The sequence below is a fragment of the Lycium barbarum genome, chromosome 12 (assembly GCF_019175385.1).
Source record: "Lycium barbarum isolate Lr01 chromosome 12, ASM1917538v2, whole genome shotgun sequence".
NCBI lineage: Eukaryota > Viridiplantae > Streptophyta > Magnoliopsida > Solanales > Solanaceae > Lycium > Lycium barbarum.
The window spans coordinates 85,831,074-85,853,452 of NC_083348.1; the positions used below are offsets into that span (position 1 = coordinate 85,831,074).

The window sequence follows — 22,379 nt, forward strand, 5'->3', positions numbered from 1 at the left end:
TGATCGGATACCCAACTTGCTCAAGAAATGTTTATGAAGAGGACCAGCCAAAGCCTTGGTGAAAAGATCAGCGATTTGTGAGGAGGATGGTATGAAAGAAAGGGAAATAAGTCCACCAAGTAGCTTTTCACGAACGAAATGGCAGTCAAGCTCGATATGCTTGGTTCGTTCATGAAAAACGGGATTTTTTGCTATGTGTATGGCGGATCTGTTATCACAATGAAGGGAAACTGGAAGGGAAGGAGAAACTGCAAGATCTGAAAGAAGGCGAACCAACCAAGAGATTTCTCCGACGAGTCGTCGCATAGATCGATACTCAGATTCAGCGGAAGAAAGAGAGACCACCGGTTGTTTCTTAGATTTCCAAGACACCGGAGAATTACCAAGGCTGATGTAATACCCACTGACGGAACGGCGAGAATCGGGACACGAGGCCCAATCGGCGTCACAAAAACCCAGAACTTGAAGCGATGGGTCAGTGTTCATAAAAAGACCCAAACTTGGATCTTTTCGCAAGTATCGAAGGGTGTGAAAAGCTGCTTGAAGGTGTCCAGAACAAGGTCGTTGCATGTATTGGCTGAGAGATTGAACGGCGAAGGCAAGGTCAGGACGAGTATGTGTAAGGAAATTGAGCTGACCCAGTAGACGCCGATATACAGTTGGATCTGGTAAAGGTTCACCGGAATCAATGGAGATTTTGACAGTGGGATCCATAGGAGTAGAAGCAAGGCGGGAAGGAAAATCTGGGTATTCCTTAAGCAAGTCCATGGAAAATTTTCTTTGTGTCACGATCAGTCCATCTGGAAGAGGTACAATTTCCATACCCAAAAAATAACTTGCCATACCCAAATCTTTTATGTGAAACTCATCATCAAGAAAACACTTTAAATCACTAATTTCCTGTTGATTGTTTCCAGTGAGAAGAATGTCGTCAACGTATACCGCAAGGATAGTGACAAAATCTGGAGATGATTTGTGGAAAAGGGAGTAGTCATTCAAAGAGGGACTGAAGCCTCGTGTACCCAGTGTTGATGACAACTTCGAATACCATTGGCGTGAAGCCTGTTTGAGCCCATAAAGGGATTTGCGCAATCGACAAACATGTGATGGAGAAGGCGGGGAAAGTCCCGGCGGAAATCGCATATAGACTTCCTCGTCCAAGTCGCCATGTAAAAAGGCGTTATTCACATCGAGCTGGTAGAGAGGCCAAGATTTCTTTACAGCAATAGCAAGAATGCATCGTATGGTGGTCATCTTTACAACAGGTGAGTACGTCTCTGTGTAATCAATACCTTCACGTTATATGTCACCTCGCACAACTAGACGAGCCTTTAGCCTTTCCAAATCACCATTTGACTTAAGCTTTACCTTATAAACCCATTTGCAGGGTAAAGGTTTTTTCTCTGGTGGAAGAATCACTTCTTCCCAAGTAGAGTTGGAAATCAAAGCACTTAGCTCATTGGCCATTGCAAGAGACCAACCAGGATCAGAAGCTGCCTCTTGGTAAGTGCGGGGTTCTCTGATTTGTTCAATGGAATGCAAAAGTTGTTGATTTTGTGTGCTTAAGCAAGCAAAAGAAAAAGAGTGTAGAGGAGGAATAGAAAAAGTAGGAGAAATAACTGAAAGAGCAGTATCACATATAAAATCAGATAAGTGAGAGGGAAAAACAGACCTTCTGGTTGTTCTGCGCAGGCCTGCTTCTGCTGGCAACACATGCACATTAGGAATAGGTGCAGACATGATATTAGAAGAAGAATTATATGGGCTAGGTAAAGACTGTGGTGATACACTTGGTTGAGGGGAAGTACTGTGAGGTGTGTGAGAGGGAGGAGAAGATGGAAGATCAGAGTGTGGTGCAGATGAAAGACTTGTAGTAGGTGGAGGAATAGGAGAAAGACCAGACTCATGTATGCTACTAGGTTCAGCACCTACATCCATTTTGAAGGATCCGGGAAAAAGCTGAGACATGGGAACATCGTGTGCAAATGGGAAAATTGACTCATGAAATCTTACATCTCTACTCACTATGACCTGTTTGTTAATGAGATTAAGGACTTTGTATCCCTTTTTGCCAAAAGGATAACCCAAAAACACTCCAGGAATGGCCCTAGGACTCATCTTGTCTCTATTCACAGATAGAGTTGATACAAAACAAAGACAACCAAATGTTTTCAAATGGGAATAGGAAGGTGCTTTTTGAAAGAGTTTTTCATAGGGTGTCATGTTGTGTAGCACTTTGGTAGGGAGTAAGTTTATAATGTGGGTAGCTGTGAGTAAAGCCTCCCCCCAATACCTCGGTTTCAAATTAGACTGGTACATAAGTGCCCTACATACTTCAAGAAGGTGTCTGTGCTTCCTCTCAGCCACCCCATTTTGTTGAGGGGTGGCCACGCATGTGGTTTGATGGATAATACCTTGTGTAGAGAAAAAATCACTAGGCAAATGTCCTGAACCTAGTTCATATGCATTATCAGATCTTACCACCTTAACTTTCTTCCCAAACTGCCTTTCTACATATGCCAAGTAGGACTTAAGAACTGGAAAGGCATTGGACTTGCTAGACAGTAAATAGGTCCAAGTTGTTCTAGAAAAATCATCAACAATGGTCAGGAAGTACTTTTCTCCCTTATAGGTTTGAGTCTTATAGGGTCCCCATGTGTCTATGTGTATCATGTCAAAACATGCTTGTGATGAAATTCTACTGTTTGGGAAAGGCAACTTGGTTTGCTTTGCCATGGGGCAAATGTCACAAGGAAAATCAAATATTTTAGGTTGTTGCATAGAATCACCAAGTATCTTTTGCATAGAAATGTAAGGCAGATGTCCAAGTCGAAAGTGCCAAAGTTTGCTAGAAACAAAATTCTGTGATTGCAATTCATTTCATTCATGAAAGAAGGATTACAAAAGTTTGAACAAGAACTGGGTATGGTAGGAACAGATTGAACCTTAGAACCTACAGGAGAAACAAAACTAAAAGAACTAGAATTAATAACTTTGTTCTCTAAAGGGTGAATGAGGCTGGATGTAGACATGGTTGCAGATGTGTGACCTTTCAGTAGGAACAGGCCTCCAACAGCTTCACCAAAAATCTGCTTCCTCTGAATTGTATGGCCCTCTATGAAACACCCTTTTTTAGAAAAAATGATTTCAAGCTCAGTTTCTTCAATAAATTGGCTGACAGAAAATAAATTGTGTTTAAAAGAAGGGACATAAAACACATTAGTTAGAGCAATGTGTTCTGATAAAACAATGTCACCTGTATAATGAACATTTACCTTATAAGAGTTAGGCAAAGTTATAGAAACAGGATGAGGGAGTAATTTAAAAGAATGAAATAGGGATTTATCAAAAGTCATGTGGTGTGAAGCCCCAGTATCAATTATCCAGGGGCTTGTCTGAAACCTTTTGATAGAAGAAGTATAGGCTGCAAAAAAGTTAGATATACCAGCCATGTTTGCAGTGTGTTGTTCCTGGGAACCAGTTCCATTTTGTACTGAAGTGAACATGTCAATTAGTTGTTGGCACTGCTCTTTTGAGAAATTGTTGATGTTGAATGCAGAATGTTTGTTCATTCCTTTCACTTTAGAGGCTTGTCCTTCAGGAATTTCAATGTTATTTCTCTGGAAACTGAGAACATTAGCTCCACTAATTTCCTCTGCTGCATTGACTGCATTGACCCTAGCATTTCCCATAGGCTTCTTTGGCTTGTTTGTAAATTTGTAGCCTTCTGGATAACCTATTAACTTGTAGCAATTACCGATGGTGTGGTTTGTTTTCTTGCAGTAAGTGCAAAATAAGTTGTTTCCTTGGTTAGTGTTTTGGGAATTCCTAGGATGGGAAGAATCTGGATAGGAGATTTGTGTAGATTCTTTCTTTGTGTTGAAGCTTCTCCTATCATTCCACTTGTTCACACTAAAAGCAGTGGAATCTGTTCCCACTAGATTCCCAGAATGTACCTCTCTTTGTGATTCTTGGTTTAGTAAAATGGAATAGGCCTGACCAACAGATGGAAGTGGTTTCATCATCAAAATATTTGCTCTCACAGCTGAGTATGCCTCATTCAAACCCATTAAGAATTGAATGAGCTTAATATCCTCGTTCATTTTGTGATTATGCTCTTTTGCACCACACTTACAATCACAACTACACACCATAAAAATATTAAGAACTCTCAATTGGTCCCATAATTTTTTTAGTTTATTAAAATAACTTGCAATATCACTTGTGCCTTGTGTGATATTGTTTAAATCCCTTTGAAGTTGAAATAGTTTGGATCCATCTGGCTGACCATACCTTTCCTCCAACTCATTCCACAAATCTGAGGCTGTCAAGGAGTAAATCAAGCTTTCAGCAATATCCTTGCTAAGGGAATTGAGCAACCATGCAATGACCATGTCATTGCATCTTCTCCACTGATCAAACAGAGGTGAGTCCTCTTTGGGAATTTCTGATTTATCATTTATAAAGCATAGTTTGTTTTTGGCAGAGAGTGAAATGAGTATTCCTCTCTTCCAATTTCCATAACTAGTCCCATCAAAGCTAACATTCAAAAGATTCATTCCAGGTGAATCCGAAGCATTTAAATAATAAGGATGATTGATTGGAACAACATCAGAAGGTGTTTTTTCAATCCCTATACTGGACTGTTCAGTAGTTCCAATGTTTCCTGTCATACTGCTGATTTGGAAGAGAAGATAAAAAAAAACAGATGATAAAAGAAAGAAAAGAAACAGATCCGGATAAGATCTGCTCTGATACCATGAAGAAATTGAGAGAAAATAAGAGCAAAAGAGACAAATTTAGGAATTCCTCATGTGAAATATACTTCTCTGTCTAAACTGTGTACAAGCTATGTTATTTTATAATTGCTAAACTAGGGACTAATGTTGTAAATTATCAATATTACAAGGAATGTAAAAAATAATGTGTAACAAACTTTTGTCCTATACAAGTGAAATTTGTAGGGTGTGATATAGTGTATGTGAACTGTGGTGTATATTTGAACTGTGGGCTGCTGAGAGGGCCTTTAAGATAAAAACAGCCCAGATGTTGTTTTTGGCCCAAACGTGAATGAGAAATGCCAGACTTAGTTTGTATATCTGAAATCCATTTGTTGTGTTGTCTTCTTCTTGTCTACTTCGTTCAATTCAATAGCAGCCATCTTCTTCTTGTCTTCTTCGTTCAGTTCAACAGCAGCCATTTTATCACGGCCAGTGCCCTTTTGGTGTATATGGGTGTATATGGTGGTATATGGGTGTATATGGTGTTTATGTATATAGGTGTATAAATATGGTGGTTGGTGTTGCTGCGGCGTGATCTCCGGCAATGACTGGTCGCAGATGTATATAAGTGTATATGGATTATAATATTGTATATAAATGTATATGGTATATGGGTTATAATATTATATATGAGTTAAAGCTTTACAATGTAAGTTTTAAACTATTTTTTTTATAATATAAATGACCAAATTGTATATTTATGAAATTTCCTCTTATACGAATCCCATAGTCCCGTTGTTGTATGAGAGTCTCGAGTCTTCTTAAAAAGGTCATTAAAAATGATTCTTTTGCACATCCGGAATTAGAATTATCTGACCCCCACTGATCCCATTACCACAGAATATTTCTTCCACTTGACCCGATCTTGTGGTTAGCCTAATCAACAAACGTGTATGTACAAAACCATTAAAGTCATCATATTTTATTTTATTTTATTTTATTTTATTTTTGTATACCAATAATACACTATTAATATTTCTTGCTTAAAGCCCCGAACTCGTGGATTGCAATTCAAATTGTGACTTAGCTATTAGGTCTTTAGTAGCAATTATTATTGACGTGCTACCAACTCTATGAACAGAACATCACCAAATCACATTTCCTCGTCAATATAAAATAGATAAATAAAGAACTGCGCCAACTAAGCCAATATGCAATAGACAAAAACCTTACGCACAATGGATTAACTAATGGGTGAGAGAGAATATGGAATAAGATAAGACATTTTGATAAGGTTCCGTATTTAATTAGTTTATGGAATCCACATGTCAAGATCCTTAAACTTTAGATGTTTAATTATTTCCCAATGCAAGATTGTGACTTTAGAAGGGTTAGTATATATTAGGTAAAAGTTATTCGCATCTAATTATCATATCAAATTAATAGATATATAACATGTATTGGCATATAAATAACAAATTCATGTAATTTGATAGTCGTTTGGCCATGAAAATTATTCATTATTTCCAAAATAATTTTTCATTTTATTTCAAAATGATTATAAAATTTCGAAATTCCAAATATGAAAAAACAAAATGCTCCAAATCTATTTCAACTTCGTCTTCATAAATTTTCATCTTCAATTGTAACTTCAAAAATTTCAAATAAAGTGAAAAATATTTTGAATATATAACCAAACACCTGCTAAATATTAGATGCGGCTGAATTCAATCTTTTGTTGAGACCAACTTAGATTAAATGGGGACCAGTTGAACCAAGCAGAAAAGAACCACCAACTATAGACACCTGCCCTGCAAGACCATTGTTTAATTTCCTCTTCAGCAATTGTTTTTTACGCTAGCACAAAATTAATTATTCTACATGGGGCTAGTACAGTAGTACAATCTTTCCCTAACCCTAGGAGACTGCTGACAACACCCTTTGCCTCTTTTTTCCCACTCCCCTTGACCATAATTACTTCCCTTTGTTTTGACCGTGTGACATGGTTTAACAAAAAGTTGGAAACAGTCAATTACACAATATTGACTACGTACATTTTTGGGATTCTTTTCTCTTTCGATTTACTACTCAAAATTTTGATGAAACATACCATTTTTGTTATTAGAATGGTACATCTTCGCAATTTAACTATTCGTTTGAACGCGCAAGACGTCCCTCTGGTGATCCAACAATTTATTAGCAATTGTTATAGGATGTCACTAAATTCATGAATAAAAAACATCCTCTAAGTCACATTAACAAATAAAAGAATAATTTTGAAATGTGTGGTTTAAAACAAACCTTAGATATTTGTGTGAATATAAATCATTTGATAAATGATAAAAAAGAGAATTTTAAAGTTAAGTTGTTTTTAGTCATAGTAAGACGACATTCTTTTTGAAACAGAGTAAAAAAAAAAAGTGTCACATAAATTAGAACGGAGAGAGAGTATCAATATACAAAATTGTACAACTACTAGCTAACAGCCTAACAATACTGTTTTTGAACGAAACTATTGTAGTGTCAATTCGGATATTAATGCATTTTGGCATTTTAATGAGATGCTTAAAGGCGAAAGAAAAGTGATTAAATTTACCATCAATACGCCTAGCTCCCCCTTCCCCTCCAAACAAAGAAAAAACAAAATGAAGCATTACAGATAGATGGTTCAAATCAAATAAAAAAGAACACAATGTGGTAGGTCTAATAATTGCAAAGGAAAAAAAAAAACCAATGGCTCTTGGTTCCGACCAAAATGTCTTTCACAGGGCTCCAAAGAACCAAGATCTCCTCACTTTTCTCATGTGCCTATATATTCCCCTTTTATGCCCCGGCCCCCAAAACAATGAAAAAATCAAGAAAGAAATAATAGAGCCTATATTTTGTAGTTGTTACAAGGTCAAATTAAAAAATATTCCCCTTTTGTCCCAGTACTATCCAGTTGAAGGGTTATGGTTTTAGAGTCAATATGTTTGGTCTCGTTTATGTAGTCAAAATAATGAGAGAGAAAAAAAAAGATTAGTTTACAGATATTATTGATCTCATATTAAATCTCAAGTTAAATTACCATAAGCACTTGGATAGTTTGATATGATGGAAAATGTATTTTCTAAAATGTTTTCTTTAAACGAAATTTTATTTAAATGTTTGGTTGCGTCGATTTGTTAAAAGAAGAAAAGGAGCATGTCTTTTGACATATATCACTTATTAAGGAAATTCATTATTATCACCTTTCAATCAACACTTAAACATTATTGTTAACCTTAATTTAGTAAGTACAACAAAACATCATCAAAATATCTTGGAACTCTATTCTAGACCTTACACGGTTGCGGATCACCATAGGTCTCGCTCTCCCTCGCACACACTCAATCAAACACTAAAGTTAGTTATATATAATGCTTTTTCATAAGAAAACATCTCTCTTCATACTAACCATAACTTTAATCTTGAAATAATCGTGTAAAGCACATGCAGCATGAAGAACAAGAGAAGAAAGTCCAAAATTGCACAATCAAAAGTCACAAGTAATGGCCCCTAGTACAAACGGAAACATGCACCCACGCACACGCTCTTGAATTTCAATTTCAATTCACATGATTTATGTGAACATATATGTAATCTTTCAACCTTTTTATTTTGACAGAAGCAAGCCATCAGCCATGAGAGTGTATAGCTAGATTCTGCTAATCTACTCCTCTTTTTCATTCATTTTTGCTTTCATATATATATATATATATATATATATATATATATATATATATATATATATATATATATATATATTTCACTTTTAAGTACTAGTCATGCAATTTTAACTTAGTGCAAGGTTGTAATGATAATCTCATTGATATTTATCCATCTTTAATTCCAACTTTAGACTTAGGGTTTGTTTGGTATGAACGCAAATACTATTCACACAAAAAATAAGTAATTTATTTAATTAATTTATATATAGTATTTAATAAGTAAGCAGAAAATATATAATTTAGGCTAATATTATAAGGGGTGGGGATATGGGAGTGGGGGCGGGTGAGGATGGGGAGTGAAATAATCACCATTGAATGTCATTTATAGAACTTGTTTTTCCTACTTCTAAGTTCCGACAAAAAAGTCATTTTCTCATTTTAAAGAACCTATTTTCCTAAAAATATGATTTTTCAATAATTCTAACCAACGAAATCCTTCGTACCAAACACACCCTAAGTAAATTGGAGTACTCTTTCTTCACCGCGTTTTTTCTTCTTATTATTATTAATATAAATTCTCATTCAGTAAATACCAATCTTAAATGAAGACAAATAGTAATAAGTTAAAAGGTAACATTATTAATTAAAAAAACAAAACACAAGATCAAACATAGTGAAAAAAAATGCATATTCTTTCGAGTGAAGGAGCATCAATGAACAAGTGATGCTTTTTCTAAAAAAAATAAATAAATTCCACCCGGTGTCTGGTACCCGCATTGGAGCTCGACGATATCCGGATTCGTGCTCCGAAGGGCCCCATTTCGGGGGAAGAGCTCCCTACCAAGGATTTTTCCATTCCCGAGCTCGAACCCGAGACTTCTGATTAAAGATGGAGCAGCCCCATCCTCTGCATCACATCCTTTGGTGGTAACAAGCGGTAACAAGTGATGCTTTCACAATCTATACAAACTGCTTAATGTTATGTCCACAATATTAAGGAGAAAATACGTTATAATCTTATATGTACAATATTAATTTGAGTAATCGACCTTTCACCCCTCTCACTTCGTTATCAATCTTTAATCTTGACCAACATAAAATTAAAAAAGGAAAAAGTATATAATTTAATTGGCAATCATTTAAAGTTGAATGTCGGTTCTATTAGTTATTAGGTGCAAAAATGCCTAATTCCTACTTGGCTTATTTCTTCAAAACGAAGACATATTTTACCACTCAACCAAATTGTTGAAATATTTCACAAAAATAATGGCCTCGAGGATTGACTTGACCCTCTGTGCTTTAATTTTTACTCGTTTTTTTTTTTTTTGTGGGGATCAAATATAGGACTTTTGTTTTCTTTTGGTTGATGATCTAGACTATATAATATAGTTATAAATCACACTGTCATTAATAATTTGCTAAATTTGTTTTTATTAGTAAAAATTGATGAAATGTGCATAGGGCTGCTGAGCAATTAAGAAGCCAAAACTGTTACGTAGTACAACAGCTCTACCTAACCACTAGTATCCCCTGCGTCTGTCTCTATTGCGGGACATAAAGGTCGATTAATACGGTAATTAATTTTTATTTGGATGCTGTCTATACTTATAAATTCATTCTCGGTTGATTTTTCAGGATAAAGATATCAAATTATTACTCCCTCCATTAGTCCATTCCATTTAACTGTCGTTTTAAATATTTCATGCTCATTATGAAAATAATTGATAATACAACAGAAAGTAGATTGATTATTTTTTCTTAAATATCTTGCATTATTCTTTAATATTAGGGTATAGTTGGAAACCATAACCAAATTTAGTCTTGAATTTCTATAGTGACAATTATTTTGGGATAATTTTTTGAGCTAAACCGACAATTAAAATGAGACGGAGTAAGTATATATTATCTTTAAGTATAAAATAATTAAGATTATTTATGTTTATGTGTATAATTTATTTTCTTTAAAAATAATAGTATTTCATAAAGTTGATTTGGGATGGTGAATGTACAATAGAAGCTGGTTGTACAAGGAAAAAATTGCACTTAAATGCATGAATTGAGGACAATAGCAAATACAAGAGGGGTTGCGCAAATAGCAAGCACACTCCACGTGTTGTGGGTTCGAGTCACCGAAGGAGCAAAAAGGGGCTTCCTGAGAGGGGTTTAAAAAAAAAAAGACAATACCGAAAGAAAGAAAAAAAAGGTTAAGTTGGGACAATATAATTTAGTAAAATTTACTTGCTATAACTACCTCTAAGACTTATTTATGAATAATAACTACCTTATTTTTTATTTAATTTTTGTAGCTTTATTTTTTCAAAATTACATTTCATAACTGGTCCAGTAATTTTTGAAATGCATGTACCTCTCTATTCTCTCTTACTACACATTTAAGATTTATCACCTTCTCCAAACCCTAAAAAAAAAATCTCTCTCCTCTCTCTCCTTCATTACCCATTAGATCCGAAAAAAACTCACTTTCAATACTATTTGATTTCCCCATTTTCCTAAGAAACGCACACCAGGTGTTTGTGAAATTGCTCCTTTGAAAGAAAATACGGTACTCATAGAATCATTTGAACTTAAAACCCCCAGTTAGAGTAATTGTGGGGCATTTGATTACCCATTAATCACCCATTAGATCTGAAGAAAACCAACATTGGACTTGTCTGATTACCCCATTTTCCCAAAACGCACACCAATTGTTTGTGAAATTGCTCCTTTGAAAAAGAAAAAAAAAAACTCGAAATCCCCAGTTGGATTAAGTTGGGGGTAATTGTGGGGCCTTTTATTGAAGTTCTTTATTGTGGGGTCTTTTTGTTTGAATAGAGTCCATTAACAAAAAGACCAGCAATGGAGTTATTCCAGCTGAACCACCGGAATGGAAGACGGCGGTTGGTAGAGCCTCCAGCCGCGTCATAGCCGATTCCAATCGCTGTATCAACTTTTCTTCCATTGGCACTGCGAAGCTTCTAGAAGTTTCTGGATCTATAATTGGAGTCTAATGCCCTGGTGATTGTTTGATATCAAAGAAATGTGTATTTAAATATTTCTTAAAGGTCTTCCTAAAGGTGAAATTCGCTGGAAAAACGAAAACCGATTTCGGCATCAATTCTCGATTTAGTTCTAGAGGCAACAACACTTCCTCACTGTTAATGTTGCTATAAATCCGATTTCAAACTATGTAACAAATGATTTTCTGTGTAGAACTATGTTTACTTTTTCTCAGATCTCGAAAAGCAGGATGGTGGATCGAAAGAAAGGAGGCGGAGGAAGGAGGAGGGTTTTTCCAGTTGTTGTGGTGGTTCTGCAGGGTTTATGGTTGTGGTGTTTCAGTATATTTCTGTATATTTTCAGTATATTTCGTTATATTTCAATGTACTGTTTCAGTATATTTCTATATATTTCAGTGTACTGTTTCAGTATATTTCGCTATATTTCAATGTATTTCTAATTTGCGAAACAATTGCTGATACATTTCATTGTATTCAATTGTATATATGCATACTACAATTTTATATTTCTTAAACAATCAACCATATTTCATTGTATTCCAGTGTATATTTTTATGTATTTGGAAGTATTTCTAAAAGTTTGGAATGGAGTAATTTCGAGAGAGAAACATGGGTTGTTATGGAACTTGAGCCGTTTGCGTGATACATGATTGATTTAATTTGATTTACCATTTAAAATGAAAGAAGAGAATATGTTCCATAAATACAGCCTATTTTTACTCTGCCAAATTTTGTATTTTCGTGTATTTCAAAAACGCGAAATACAATCGAATACAACAAAACCAGCAAAAATAAAATAAAATTGAATGGACTGATTTTGATAGAGAGATGTTAGCTGTAATGGAACCTCATGAGGTTTGCGTGAATCATGGAACCATTAATCCAAATTACCATATATATTTGAAAAAGATTTTTATTGCCATAAATATAGCCTTTTTTTAATTCAACAGCCACACTGTATTTCGCTATATTTCATAGTATTTCAAAAACGCGAGATACAACTGAAATACAGCCAAAAGCAGCTACGAATTGTAAATCTTCAACTTATAGCTATAACTTGTTAGAAGCTGTTAAAAGGTAGTTATTTGTGTAATTTTACTATAATTTATGGTTTAAATTGTCTTGTTCTATTGAAATTACTCTCCTTATAAAGAGCACACCTTCTTTTAGCGCATGTATTAAATAGGGATGTCTAAGACAATTATAACTCCAAATAATTTCTAATTGTTGTTCTACACTCAAGGTGGAGGAAAATGTTGCTCTAGACTAGACGTTTGGCAAGAGGGTAATTAGCTAGTAGATGGAAGAGATGTGTATATAAAATTTAAAACGAACTTGGTAGGTCTAATTCCAGCCAACAATTCGTTACGATCATTAAAACTACTTCCTCTTTGGGAAATATCTTTCCTTAATATTGTCAACAAAAAGAAAAGGTATCACTTGTGTGTTTTAACTTGGTGAATTAATGTTTTACCATCAACTTCTTGTTTTCCTTTGCATGGAGTACTTTTCTAATGAGGTCGCTAACACTACAATTTATCTCTTTTCACTATCAATCTTAGCAGCCACAACTTTAGAGGATAAACAAAAATTTCCACTCACATAGTCAACATTACATGAAGATGATTTATTTATATATGATCATAATTTGATGATACAAAACAAACCTTACCCAGCTACTTTTTTTGTTTTGGGCTTTAAAATATGATATTATTAAAATTAATATTATATTACCTAATACTACTAAATTGATGACCTAAAACCGCACTAATCTGTTGGCCCCCATTTTAGATCAAGAAAGAGCACACCGACACGCACTAATGTGACCCACACAATTCTTTAGAAATATTTATGTGGTAAAAGTTGGCAGACAATACATACTTGAATATTTATAATTGTTTTTATAAAGTTATGTGAGTGTTTTCAAAATGTTTTCTCACAAGAGGACTTCTCAACCATAAAACATTTATTTTTCCGAGTAACAACTTAACTAGGGAAATGTGGTAACATAATCGATCCTAATAGAAAATCACAAGTCCGGGATGTTTATTTTATGGAAAGTTATGTAACGGAACTTTTCAAAAAGAAGTTAAAATAATTCTCCACAAATAAACCCTAGATTTTGTATTTAAGCTCAATTTGCAAAAATACTAGATTACATCCCAAACCAGTTGCTGACATTTTAAGAGGACTATAATTGCTACTTATAACATTTGTGGTAATGATTTGGTATTATAAATTTGATACGAACATAATTTGTCACCTCATCCAACAAATATAGAACAAGCTGTTTGCAACACACTAACTATAAAAATCTTTGGCCTGCCACAATTTTGGTAGATTATATCATCACATTGACTAGATATGCAATGTATGGACGGGGAATGCTTGTGTCCCCAAAAAGAAAAGGTGATGTTGGTCTATGCAACAATATCACTTACAAAAAGGGCAAAAAAAATAAATAAAAATGAAATAGTGAAATTTATGTAATGCTAAGGAATCGTTTGGTTGGAAGGATTAAATTAAAAAAAAAATCAATATTAGAAATTTGGTAATATTGTTTATCTCGTGCATGGTTATATTTTAGCTTCTGGTCAAAGTTTATTAGTGGTGAAATCATTTTTTTTTTCCAATGACTTCTTTGAGTAATTACTTGTATAGATTTTTTTATCACCAATAAATATATGAGATAAATGAGATTATTTCGCTTTAACTAGATGTGTCGATTTAGGTAGTATCTTATACTTGGTAGCTAATACAACAAGGAATAACCAATTTTTATACTACGTATATTTTGATCGTACTATTAATCTGCCTTATTACTTTTATATTAGGAATGGTTACACATAAATATTTTAAATGACTTGATAATATATATTTTTTCTTTACACAATTATTAAGCCGAAGTTAAACTCTATAATTTGTGTATAATTGGTCTATAAATCAAATGACTCCTAATACCATAGTGACACCAATCCTTTAAAAAAAGAGAAAATATCTCACTCCTAATAAAAACCAAAATCAGAGTGCGCATATGTATCATGATGAGAATTGAGATCTACAATGTACAACGTGCATACGTCAATATTCCTAGGACACATACACACAAATCACTTTAACAAACATCATACCAAACAATATTTTATTATTTACGTAATTTAATATTATTAAGTACAACATCAATTTTTGTGTATTTTAACTTCAAAAGATTAAAATATAACAGGAAAAGAAAGTATGAATTAAAGAAATAAAAGGAAAAATGAGGTGATTACAGGTGCATTATTCCAGTAGTAGTAGTAAAATACATAAAGGAAAGACCCTCCTTAAAACGAGGTACTTTCCGACAATATCGTCTCTCTCCAAGACTCTTTCTTTCCTTTCTTGCCTAGCTCTCTCCTTCTTTAACCCCCCCCCCCCTACCACCCCATACCCCTAAACCCCCATTGCCACCTTTGTTCACTTCTCTCAATATCTATACGCTGTATCTATCTATATGGTTACCTATACATATATATAGATTTGTACATCTTTCTGTTCTGTTATTGTGATAAAGACTTGAACTTTGTTCTTCAAGGTTCACTTTTTTTTTTTTTTTTCACTGTTCAAGAATCTGAAGTTGTTTAGCTGCTTTTTTAGTACATACCCTTTGTTGGGTTTTCAGTTCTTGAGGTATGTTTTGAATATTTCTTGTAAAATGACAATTAAGCCCATGGTGGAGTTGGGTGTGAGTGTTCTTGAAAAAAGATCAAGTTTTTAGAGTTAAAATTAGGTTGCTTGAGCTGATCAGATTTATTTTTTAGTTGTATTGATGCTAGTGTTTGTGTAATTAATTGTTACTTAAGTGTGCATTTAATGGTTCATTGTTTCAAGTAACGTCTTCTCTTCATTTAATTTTTCTCCATCTTGTTTTTGAATTTCTTCTAGTTTTCTGGATCCTGTTGAACGCATTGGTTTTTGTAAAATGTGGGAAAAAAAGAGAGCTGATGTTTGGAATTTCATTTGTTTGTTTGTTACTTTATTTGGAATTAAAAAACTCTCGGTTCCAATTTTGTTTTTTTTGTAGAAAGACTGATAGATTTTGTTTAACCACTAATGTCAATTTCCACATTCATTTATCTAGTTTTACAAGGTTTTGGGTTCAATAATAGATAAATATAGAACCATCAACGTAGAGTGTGGGTTGGACATTTTTCTAGAAGTCTTGATGCCGTGTGAGTTACAATTGTTGTTGGTGAACTTTTTTGGCATATATGAAAATCAAACAAGGTGGCAACTGCTAGTAGATTTTGTCAACTTTGCCAAAGGCCTGCGTGTCACTATATTGCCATATTCTATGTCACTGTATGCAGAATAGACATCTTACCAATTGAAAACAGAACCTCTTCCAACGAAGATTATTTATTTCAGTCGGTTTGTGGGTGGGAGGTGGAAGGAGGGCAGTGAATGATTTGGCTGGTAATAGCTGGCTGAACTTGCATCTGCCTTCTTTTTGTTGATATCGGTGGTGTACAGCACACCTCGGCTATATCACTTGCTATCTTCCACTAGGTAAATTTGTCTGCCAAGGCTTTGACCGATGGAAAGAAGTCACTTAGTGTTTCTTATCCTAGCCAGTCCACCATAGCTCTAACCCACTTCAGAAACCTAATTACTAGTCTCCCAAAATTTTCACATACTTCATTACCTCTAGGGCACATCGAGGCAACCGGTAGTGACCCTAGAATGCAGAATGACCTTCATTTCACAGCATATATCGTGGCTTGACTGTGTACTTGTGTGGATAACTTGTCATTTTGTTACCTATTCAGGTTTTAGAATATCAGTCACTAGAGCCCTTTTGGTTTCTGTCCATAAAAGGTATCCTTAAAAAAAAAAAATCTGTTTAGGGATATTTGTGTGCGTTGATAACCTGTTAAATCGGCTGAGCGAGAAGAGTTACTAGGCAATGTTATGCACATTTTAGTTTCATCCATTTGTGGTCAAACTAATAGCAGCACAACATTCTTTTCCTTCTATGCGTTGTTTGCTAGATTTGGAAATCCGTTGGAGATCCTATACTAGAAATAATGTTTATCAGTTGATGAATTGAAGAAAAGAAATAAATATGTAACCTCTTTCATGTCCATTTTGCTTAGATTCTCTGTTAAAATTCCATTTAAAAAAAAAGATCCTCTGTTAATAATAGTCGTTGATATGTGTGCATTTGTTGCAGTGATCGATGAGAGCTTTTTCTATTTCATATTCGCCTGCAACAGGCATTTAAATTATGGCGGTGTTTCTGCTGAAGAAAAGGAGTGTGCTCCTTGATGGGGTATGTTAATGCATTGTGGTTAGGGCTTGCTAATGACCTGATTATCTGGCTAACAATGCATATGTTTATTATATATTAACTAGTGAAATGAAATTGCAGGGAACATGTGGAGTAAAGATGAGACAGCTACCGTTTATGTGGATCATCTGTATAGTTATGTTGTTTATTGTATATAGGACCACTAATTATCAGTATCAACAAACGGAGGTATGATTGCATTGTACTGCTTTGATTTGCTCATAGTTGCTATTTATTATTTTGACATTTAGACGGTTGATTGTGAAAGGATGAGAGAGAACTTTCTTTAATGAAACCAAGAGAGGCTGGCTGATACACTGGTGGCATATAAGTTTATATGTTGATTTTCTAATTCTGCTTTTCCTGAGAACCTTGATATAATGTTGCTGATGAACATTTTCCTTTCCCTGTTTGCCTTTTCAGATGGAGTCAAGGTTGGATCCATTTTATTCTTCAAAGGTAGTTATGTTCCTTGTTTTCTTTCTCAAAATATTTCTAGTTTTTTGTACCTCACAGCACAGGGTAGAAGCAATAGGATTGATTTATTGAAAGCCAAGAAGTTCTATAATTCATCATTGATAGTTCTTGTAATCTAAAGAAAGATGTGCTTGGAGTGACCTCCGCTTAAATTCAGCACCTACAAAGAATTTCTGGTTTTTAGGTGAACTAACGTACCCCTAAAAAATCCTCATACCAATGTTGATGCTTTTTATTCTTTGAACCAGGACTCAAGTTTGGATATGAGAAGTTTGAACAGTTTGCCTCGTGGTATTATCCAAGCAAGATCGGATCTCGAGTTAAAGCCTCTGTGGTCAACAACTAGTTCGAAGTCAAAGGCAAAGGTCTTATTCTCTCCAGTACTTAACTCTCAAAAAATAGAGTGAGATACTGATATCTTATCAGTTACCGCACTTCTTCAAGATCATAATTACAGCATCTCTTCCCCTTGCTGGGCTGTCTATCACTCTGTCCTCCAGGATGCGTGCATCTAATTTGTGTCTCCATTTCAGGCTCGTAATTCTAGCTGTCATAACTTGTTGGCAGTTCCAGTTGGAATTAAGCAGAAGAGCAACGTTGATGCTCTCGTCCGAAAGGTATAACATCTTATTTATGTTTGTTATGGACAGCACACTTATGTTTTAGTACTTTCTGACGTTGCTACCTTATATGTATGTGTGGCCTAATCTTGTGATATTCAGTTTCTTTCAGCAAATTTTACTGTCATTCTATTCCACTATGATGGCAATGTTGATGGGTGGGAGGACCTCGAATGGAGTAAAGATGCCATTCATATTGTTGCTCACAATCAGACAAAATGGTAAGAAGCACACTCTATATGGGATTAACATGGGCAGGTTTAGAGGACAATAAAGGGAAAATTTAACTACCTTGACTTGCAATATTTCCGTGATTTAGAGCAGAGTAATCCTTAGGCCGCAAGTTGCTGGATATTTATCTGTGCTGTTCATTAATTTTAAAAGTTATTGTCTACTGATCCAATAAAAAGTTGCTGGAAATTAGTCTTTGCTTCATAATAACCATCCATGATACCCTGCAAACCTTTGCTGAACAAAAGATTGACATTTGTTCTTCACGTATCTTTGACATAATGAACTCCTCGATAGGATATTCTAAGTTGGTCTCATACTTTGGCCGGATATGAAGTGTTATTCAAGTTGTTTAAGGTCCTAATATGCTTTTTATGCAAACTTTTCTTCCTGTGGAACTCTGCATCTAGCTTAGATGGTTTATGCTAAATAGTATCTCACCGTTGATGTGAATTAATCTGATGCAGGTGGTTTGCAAAGAGATTCTTACATCCTGCAGTTGTTTCAATCTACGATTACATTTTCCTCTGGGATGAAGATTTGGGTGTGGAGAATTTCGACCCTGGAAGGTAGGATGATTTCACAAGTTTGATGATGGCTTTTTGTTTATCTTATATTTTTAATCCACCAATAGATACATTTGATACAAGTAGTTTACTCCTGCTGAGTATTGTGAATAATGAATCTATGAACTCGTTTTTTAGAAATAAGCAGATGTAACCATTTTAAACATAAATCAGTATGAATTTGTTTCTATGATCCTGAATATTTTCCCTCCTATTTTATTTCAAGCATTTGGTGTCAAAAGTTATGACATGTTTCCCTGGCATTCCGAACTTCAAGGAGATAAAATATTTGCAGTTGCTTCATGTAGTATCTACATCTTATTGTATTTACATTATCAAGTCAATTGATGATTTCTATTGCCTACGCTGTTAACCATGCTTCCTTTTTTTGGGGGGCTTCTTCCCCTAGAAGGATGGTTTGTCAAGTCTCATAATAGCAACAATTCGTACATGCTTCTTTGCTAATTATAATTTTCTTTCAATTGCATCTTTTTGTTGTTTAGGTATCTTGAAATTGTAAAATCCGAGGGACTGGAGATTTCTCAGCCAGCTTTAGACCCAAATTCAACGGGTATCCACCATAGAATCACAATACGAAGCAGAACAAAGAGGTTCCACAAGTAAGTCCATAAACCGTTCAAATTCAACCTTTTAGACCCCATCTCCTTTGTGTGAATACTAATGGACAATTCCTTTTTGCAGAAGGGTCTACGATATTAGAGGTAGTACAAAATGTTCAGACAAAAGCGAAGGTCCGCCATGCAGCGGGTAAGCATAATGCAATTTTTGGATTGGATTGTTATTAGCCTTTGGGCATCGGTTGGTCAATAGGCTTTTGCATTCAGTTCTTGATGTTCAAGTTGACCAGTGGTTGGCAAGTTCACCTTGTTGTATACTTTCTCTTCCTTACAATTTGTTCTACAAAATAGATTTTGAGAATATTTAGCTTCTCAAGTGTCTTGAGTTAGATGAAAGTTCTTCCGGATTTTCTTTATCATGCATTAGCAGAATGGGTTGATTCACTCTCCTTTTACAGATTTGTGGAGGGAATGGCTCCTGTCTTTTCAAGATCTGCATGGCTTTGTGCCTGGCATCTTATACAGGTAGAACTTGGCTTCTCTCTCATCTGAGGTCAGATAATTTTCAGACCCTTTTAAAGCAACCTATACACTTAATGATAACATAATAGGGAATAGGAACGTACATTTGAGAAGGGTGTTGGATTTGATATTTTGATTTTCAGATTTGGAAGAGGCAGGCAAAGTATTCTAGAAGTGTTAGGATTGCGTCCCTGAGTTTCGTCATGTTCTTTAGTTGATCAGTGGTACCTTTTAAGGATTGTGGCAACTAAACATTAAAATTCAACTCGCTGTGCCTGTGCTAATGTTACATTTTTCTTGTTTGTGTTGGAACTTAAACATTTTTTTTTTATATAAATTGTTGCATTTGCTCATCTATGATCATGTTTGTTTTCACTTTTGGGTTGAAGTGTTCATATACTGTATGTGCTTTTAGTTAAATAATCAAAGCTCAAGTAGGTGCTTGGATTACTTTTCACTTTTTACATGTCGTGTGGACAGAATCTGCTTATTCACAGTCCTAACTGCTCTCGTACTGATTCATCCTGTATAAATGAGCTTCTAATGGTTGCTCTTTCCTGTCAGAATGATCTTGTTCATGGGTGGGGAGTGGACATGAAACTTGGTTATTGTGCACAGGTGAGTTTACGCTGCTAAATTTTGGTTTACTTCTTTTCGACTTGTTAATTTACAAGATGGACCGTGAATGCTTTTATGCTCGTTTCGTAGTAGACTAGTTTTCATGCCAGTCTTCTCTATAGAAATTCTGGAATTTAAATTGCTATACATTTCTCTTTTTTCTTTAAAACTGTATGTTCGTTCTGATATTACCTGAAAATGTAGACTTTTTCGTCATGATCACTTCCTCTATGCTTAGATGCCATTAGGCTAGCAAATATAGGATTGGATTCTTGATATTTAGATAATGCTTATTGTTCATCACTTTCAGGTACCGTGGGGTGGTTTAATATATGTATCATTGCTGTTTAACAATAAGCAACTTGGGTTTTAGTTATGCTAATGTTGTAGTAGAAGAGTTCTATTGGTATCATTTCTGTTGAAGTGATGAGCTCGTTAACAGTACCGGTTTGAATTTTTATTATTGTAGGGAGATCGGTCCAAAAAGGTGGGAGTAGTTGACAGTGAATATGTAGTGCACCAGAGCATCCAAACTTTGGGTGGGCAATCTTTGAAAAAGGTAACTTTCTATATCAATTATCCAAGGCTCATTTTTGCTTCTCTCATTAATCTACATATAGAGGCTATGGTATAATTTTGCTGCTTCCTTTTATGTACCTCCATTGACCATGCTTTTGTCTATCTGCAGGATTCAAATTATGAAGAGTCTGTGAAGGTATATAAGCAAAATTCTACTTTGTGCTTCAACAGTTTGATTTTTCTAATATATGTATCTGCTGCTGATGTTCCTTTCTTTCCAGACTGTTCTATCATGACTTTCTCGCTTTTGTTATTCCTCGTTTTCATATTGTTTTTGATATGCTTGTCCCTATCTGATTTTTTGTTTTGTTTTCTCTCTTGAGCCGAGGGTCTTTCGGAAACAACCTCCCTACCTTTCAAGGTGGGGGTAAGGTCTGCGTACACTCTACCCTCCCCAGACCTCATATTGTGGGATTCTACTGGGCATGTTGTTGTTGTTGTATATCTGCTGCTGATGTTTTTGCTTGCCCCTGATCATTTTCTTTTCCTTGACCTCCAGAGACACATTGTTGACGTGCGATCTGAGGTGAGAGTCTTGCTCTATATACACAATCACATTTTCTTTCATTCAATTTTCTTCTTCGTTTGATGACATTACAAAGCCTTGCATGGTTGTGTAATGTGTGTTTATCTTGTGTGCATTACAATCTGCTCTTCCTTTTAGCTTATTTTCTGGTATCATCCCATTCTACAGATTCGGAGACAATCAACATACGAGCTGCAAACATTCAAGGATCGGTGGGAACGAGCTGTGAAGCAGGACAAGAACTGGGCGGATCCGTTTAAAGCTAGCCAGAGACGTAGACAATGGTATAAACAAAGGCGAAAATCAAAGGTTTAAACTCAGATAAGGTTCATAGGTCATCTCAAATCCAAGACAAGAAGTCAGTGGTTTAGACTTTGTTGAGGTCATTGTCTCGTTGCAGTTCCAATCAGATTCATATACCTTGTAATTTGTTGTGCTTCTTAGGCCCCCCTGGATCTCATGATTAGTTCATTATTTATATAGGTTTTGTTTCTCCTTAATTTTGTGTTGAATGTATTTATTTACGTCTTCTTTAACTTTATTTTCGACACCTTTCCCCTATTCTCTTTCATGTACATCATTTTTTTTTGTAACAAGCCTTGGTTTTTATCTTTTGATTTTGGTTTCCTTTTTCTTCTGGTCTTGGGAAATTTTCTGTCACTGGAAAAGACTTACAAAAGTTTTAAACTCTTTCATAAGAGACATGACTTAAATATACTAGGAAAAGAAATTCCATATCCTTGATCGTCTCACTTGATTTAAAGTCACTCCCAATATTAGAGAGAAGTTCTTTTATAAAGAATCGGATGCAGGGTCTCTGTTATGTAGACAGTTGCTATTTTGTAGGACTATGTTTATATAGTATTTGAGTCTTCTCATGTTGAATTCAATTTTTCTGCATAGAGCATC

General features: G+C 35.0%; 1 protein-coding gene across 5 annotated transcripts; it reads left to right on the plus strand.

The window, feature by feature from the left end:
* The first annotated feature begins 14,719 nt into the window (after nt 1-14,719).
* Nucleotides 14,720-22,031, plus strand: LOC132624842 (uncharacterized). Of its 5 annotated transcripts, none has more exons than XM_060339572.1 (16): nt 14,720-14,757; nt 16,637-16,735; nt 16,835-16,942; nt 17,177-17,212; nt 17,479-17,595; nt 17,764-17,847; nt 17,953-18,071; nt 18,549-18,650; nt 19,151-19,267; nt 19,350-19,415; nt 19,684-19,750; nt 20,312-20,365; nt 20,835-20,924; nt 21,054-21,080; nt 21,444-21,470; nt 21,639-22,031. In XM_060339572.1, the coding sequence occupies exons 2-16, from the start codon at nt 16,691-16,693 to the stop codon at nt 21,783-21,785; spliced, it is 1,206 nt and encodes a 401-aa protein (XP_060195555.1). In that variant the 5' UTR covers nt 14,720-14,757; nt 16,637-16,690; the 3' UTR covers nt 21,786-22,031. The 5 variants fall into 5 exon arrangements, with proteins under 5 accessions (XP_060195555.1, XP_060195553.1, XP_060195556.1 ...); XM_060339570.1 differs by lacking the exon at nt 14,720-14,757 and adding an exon at nt 14,835-15,093; XM_060339573.1 differs by lacking the exon at nt 14,720-14,757 and adding an exon at nt 14,836-14,998.
* The last annotated feature ends 348 nt before the right edge of the window (nt 22,032-22,379 follow it).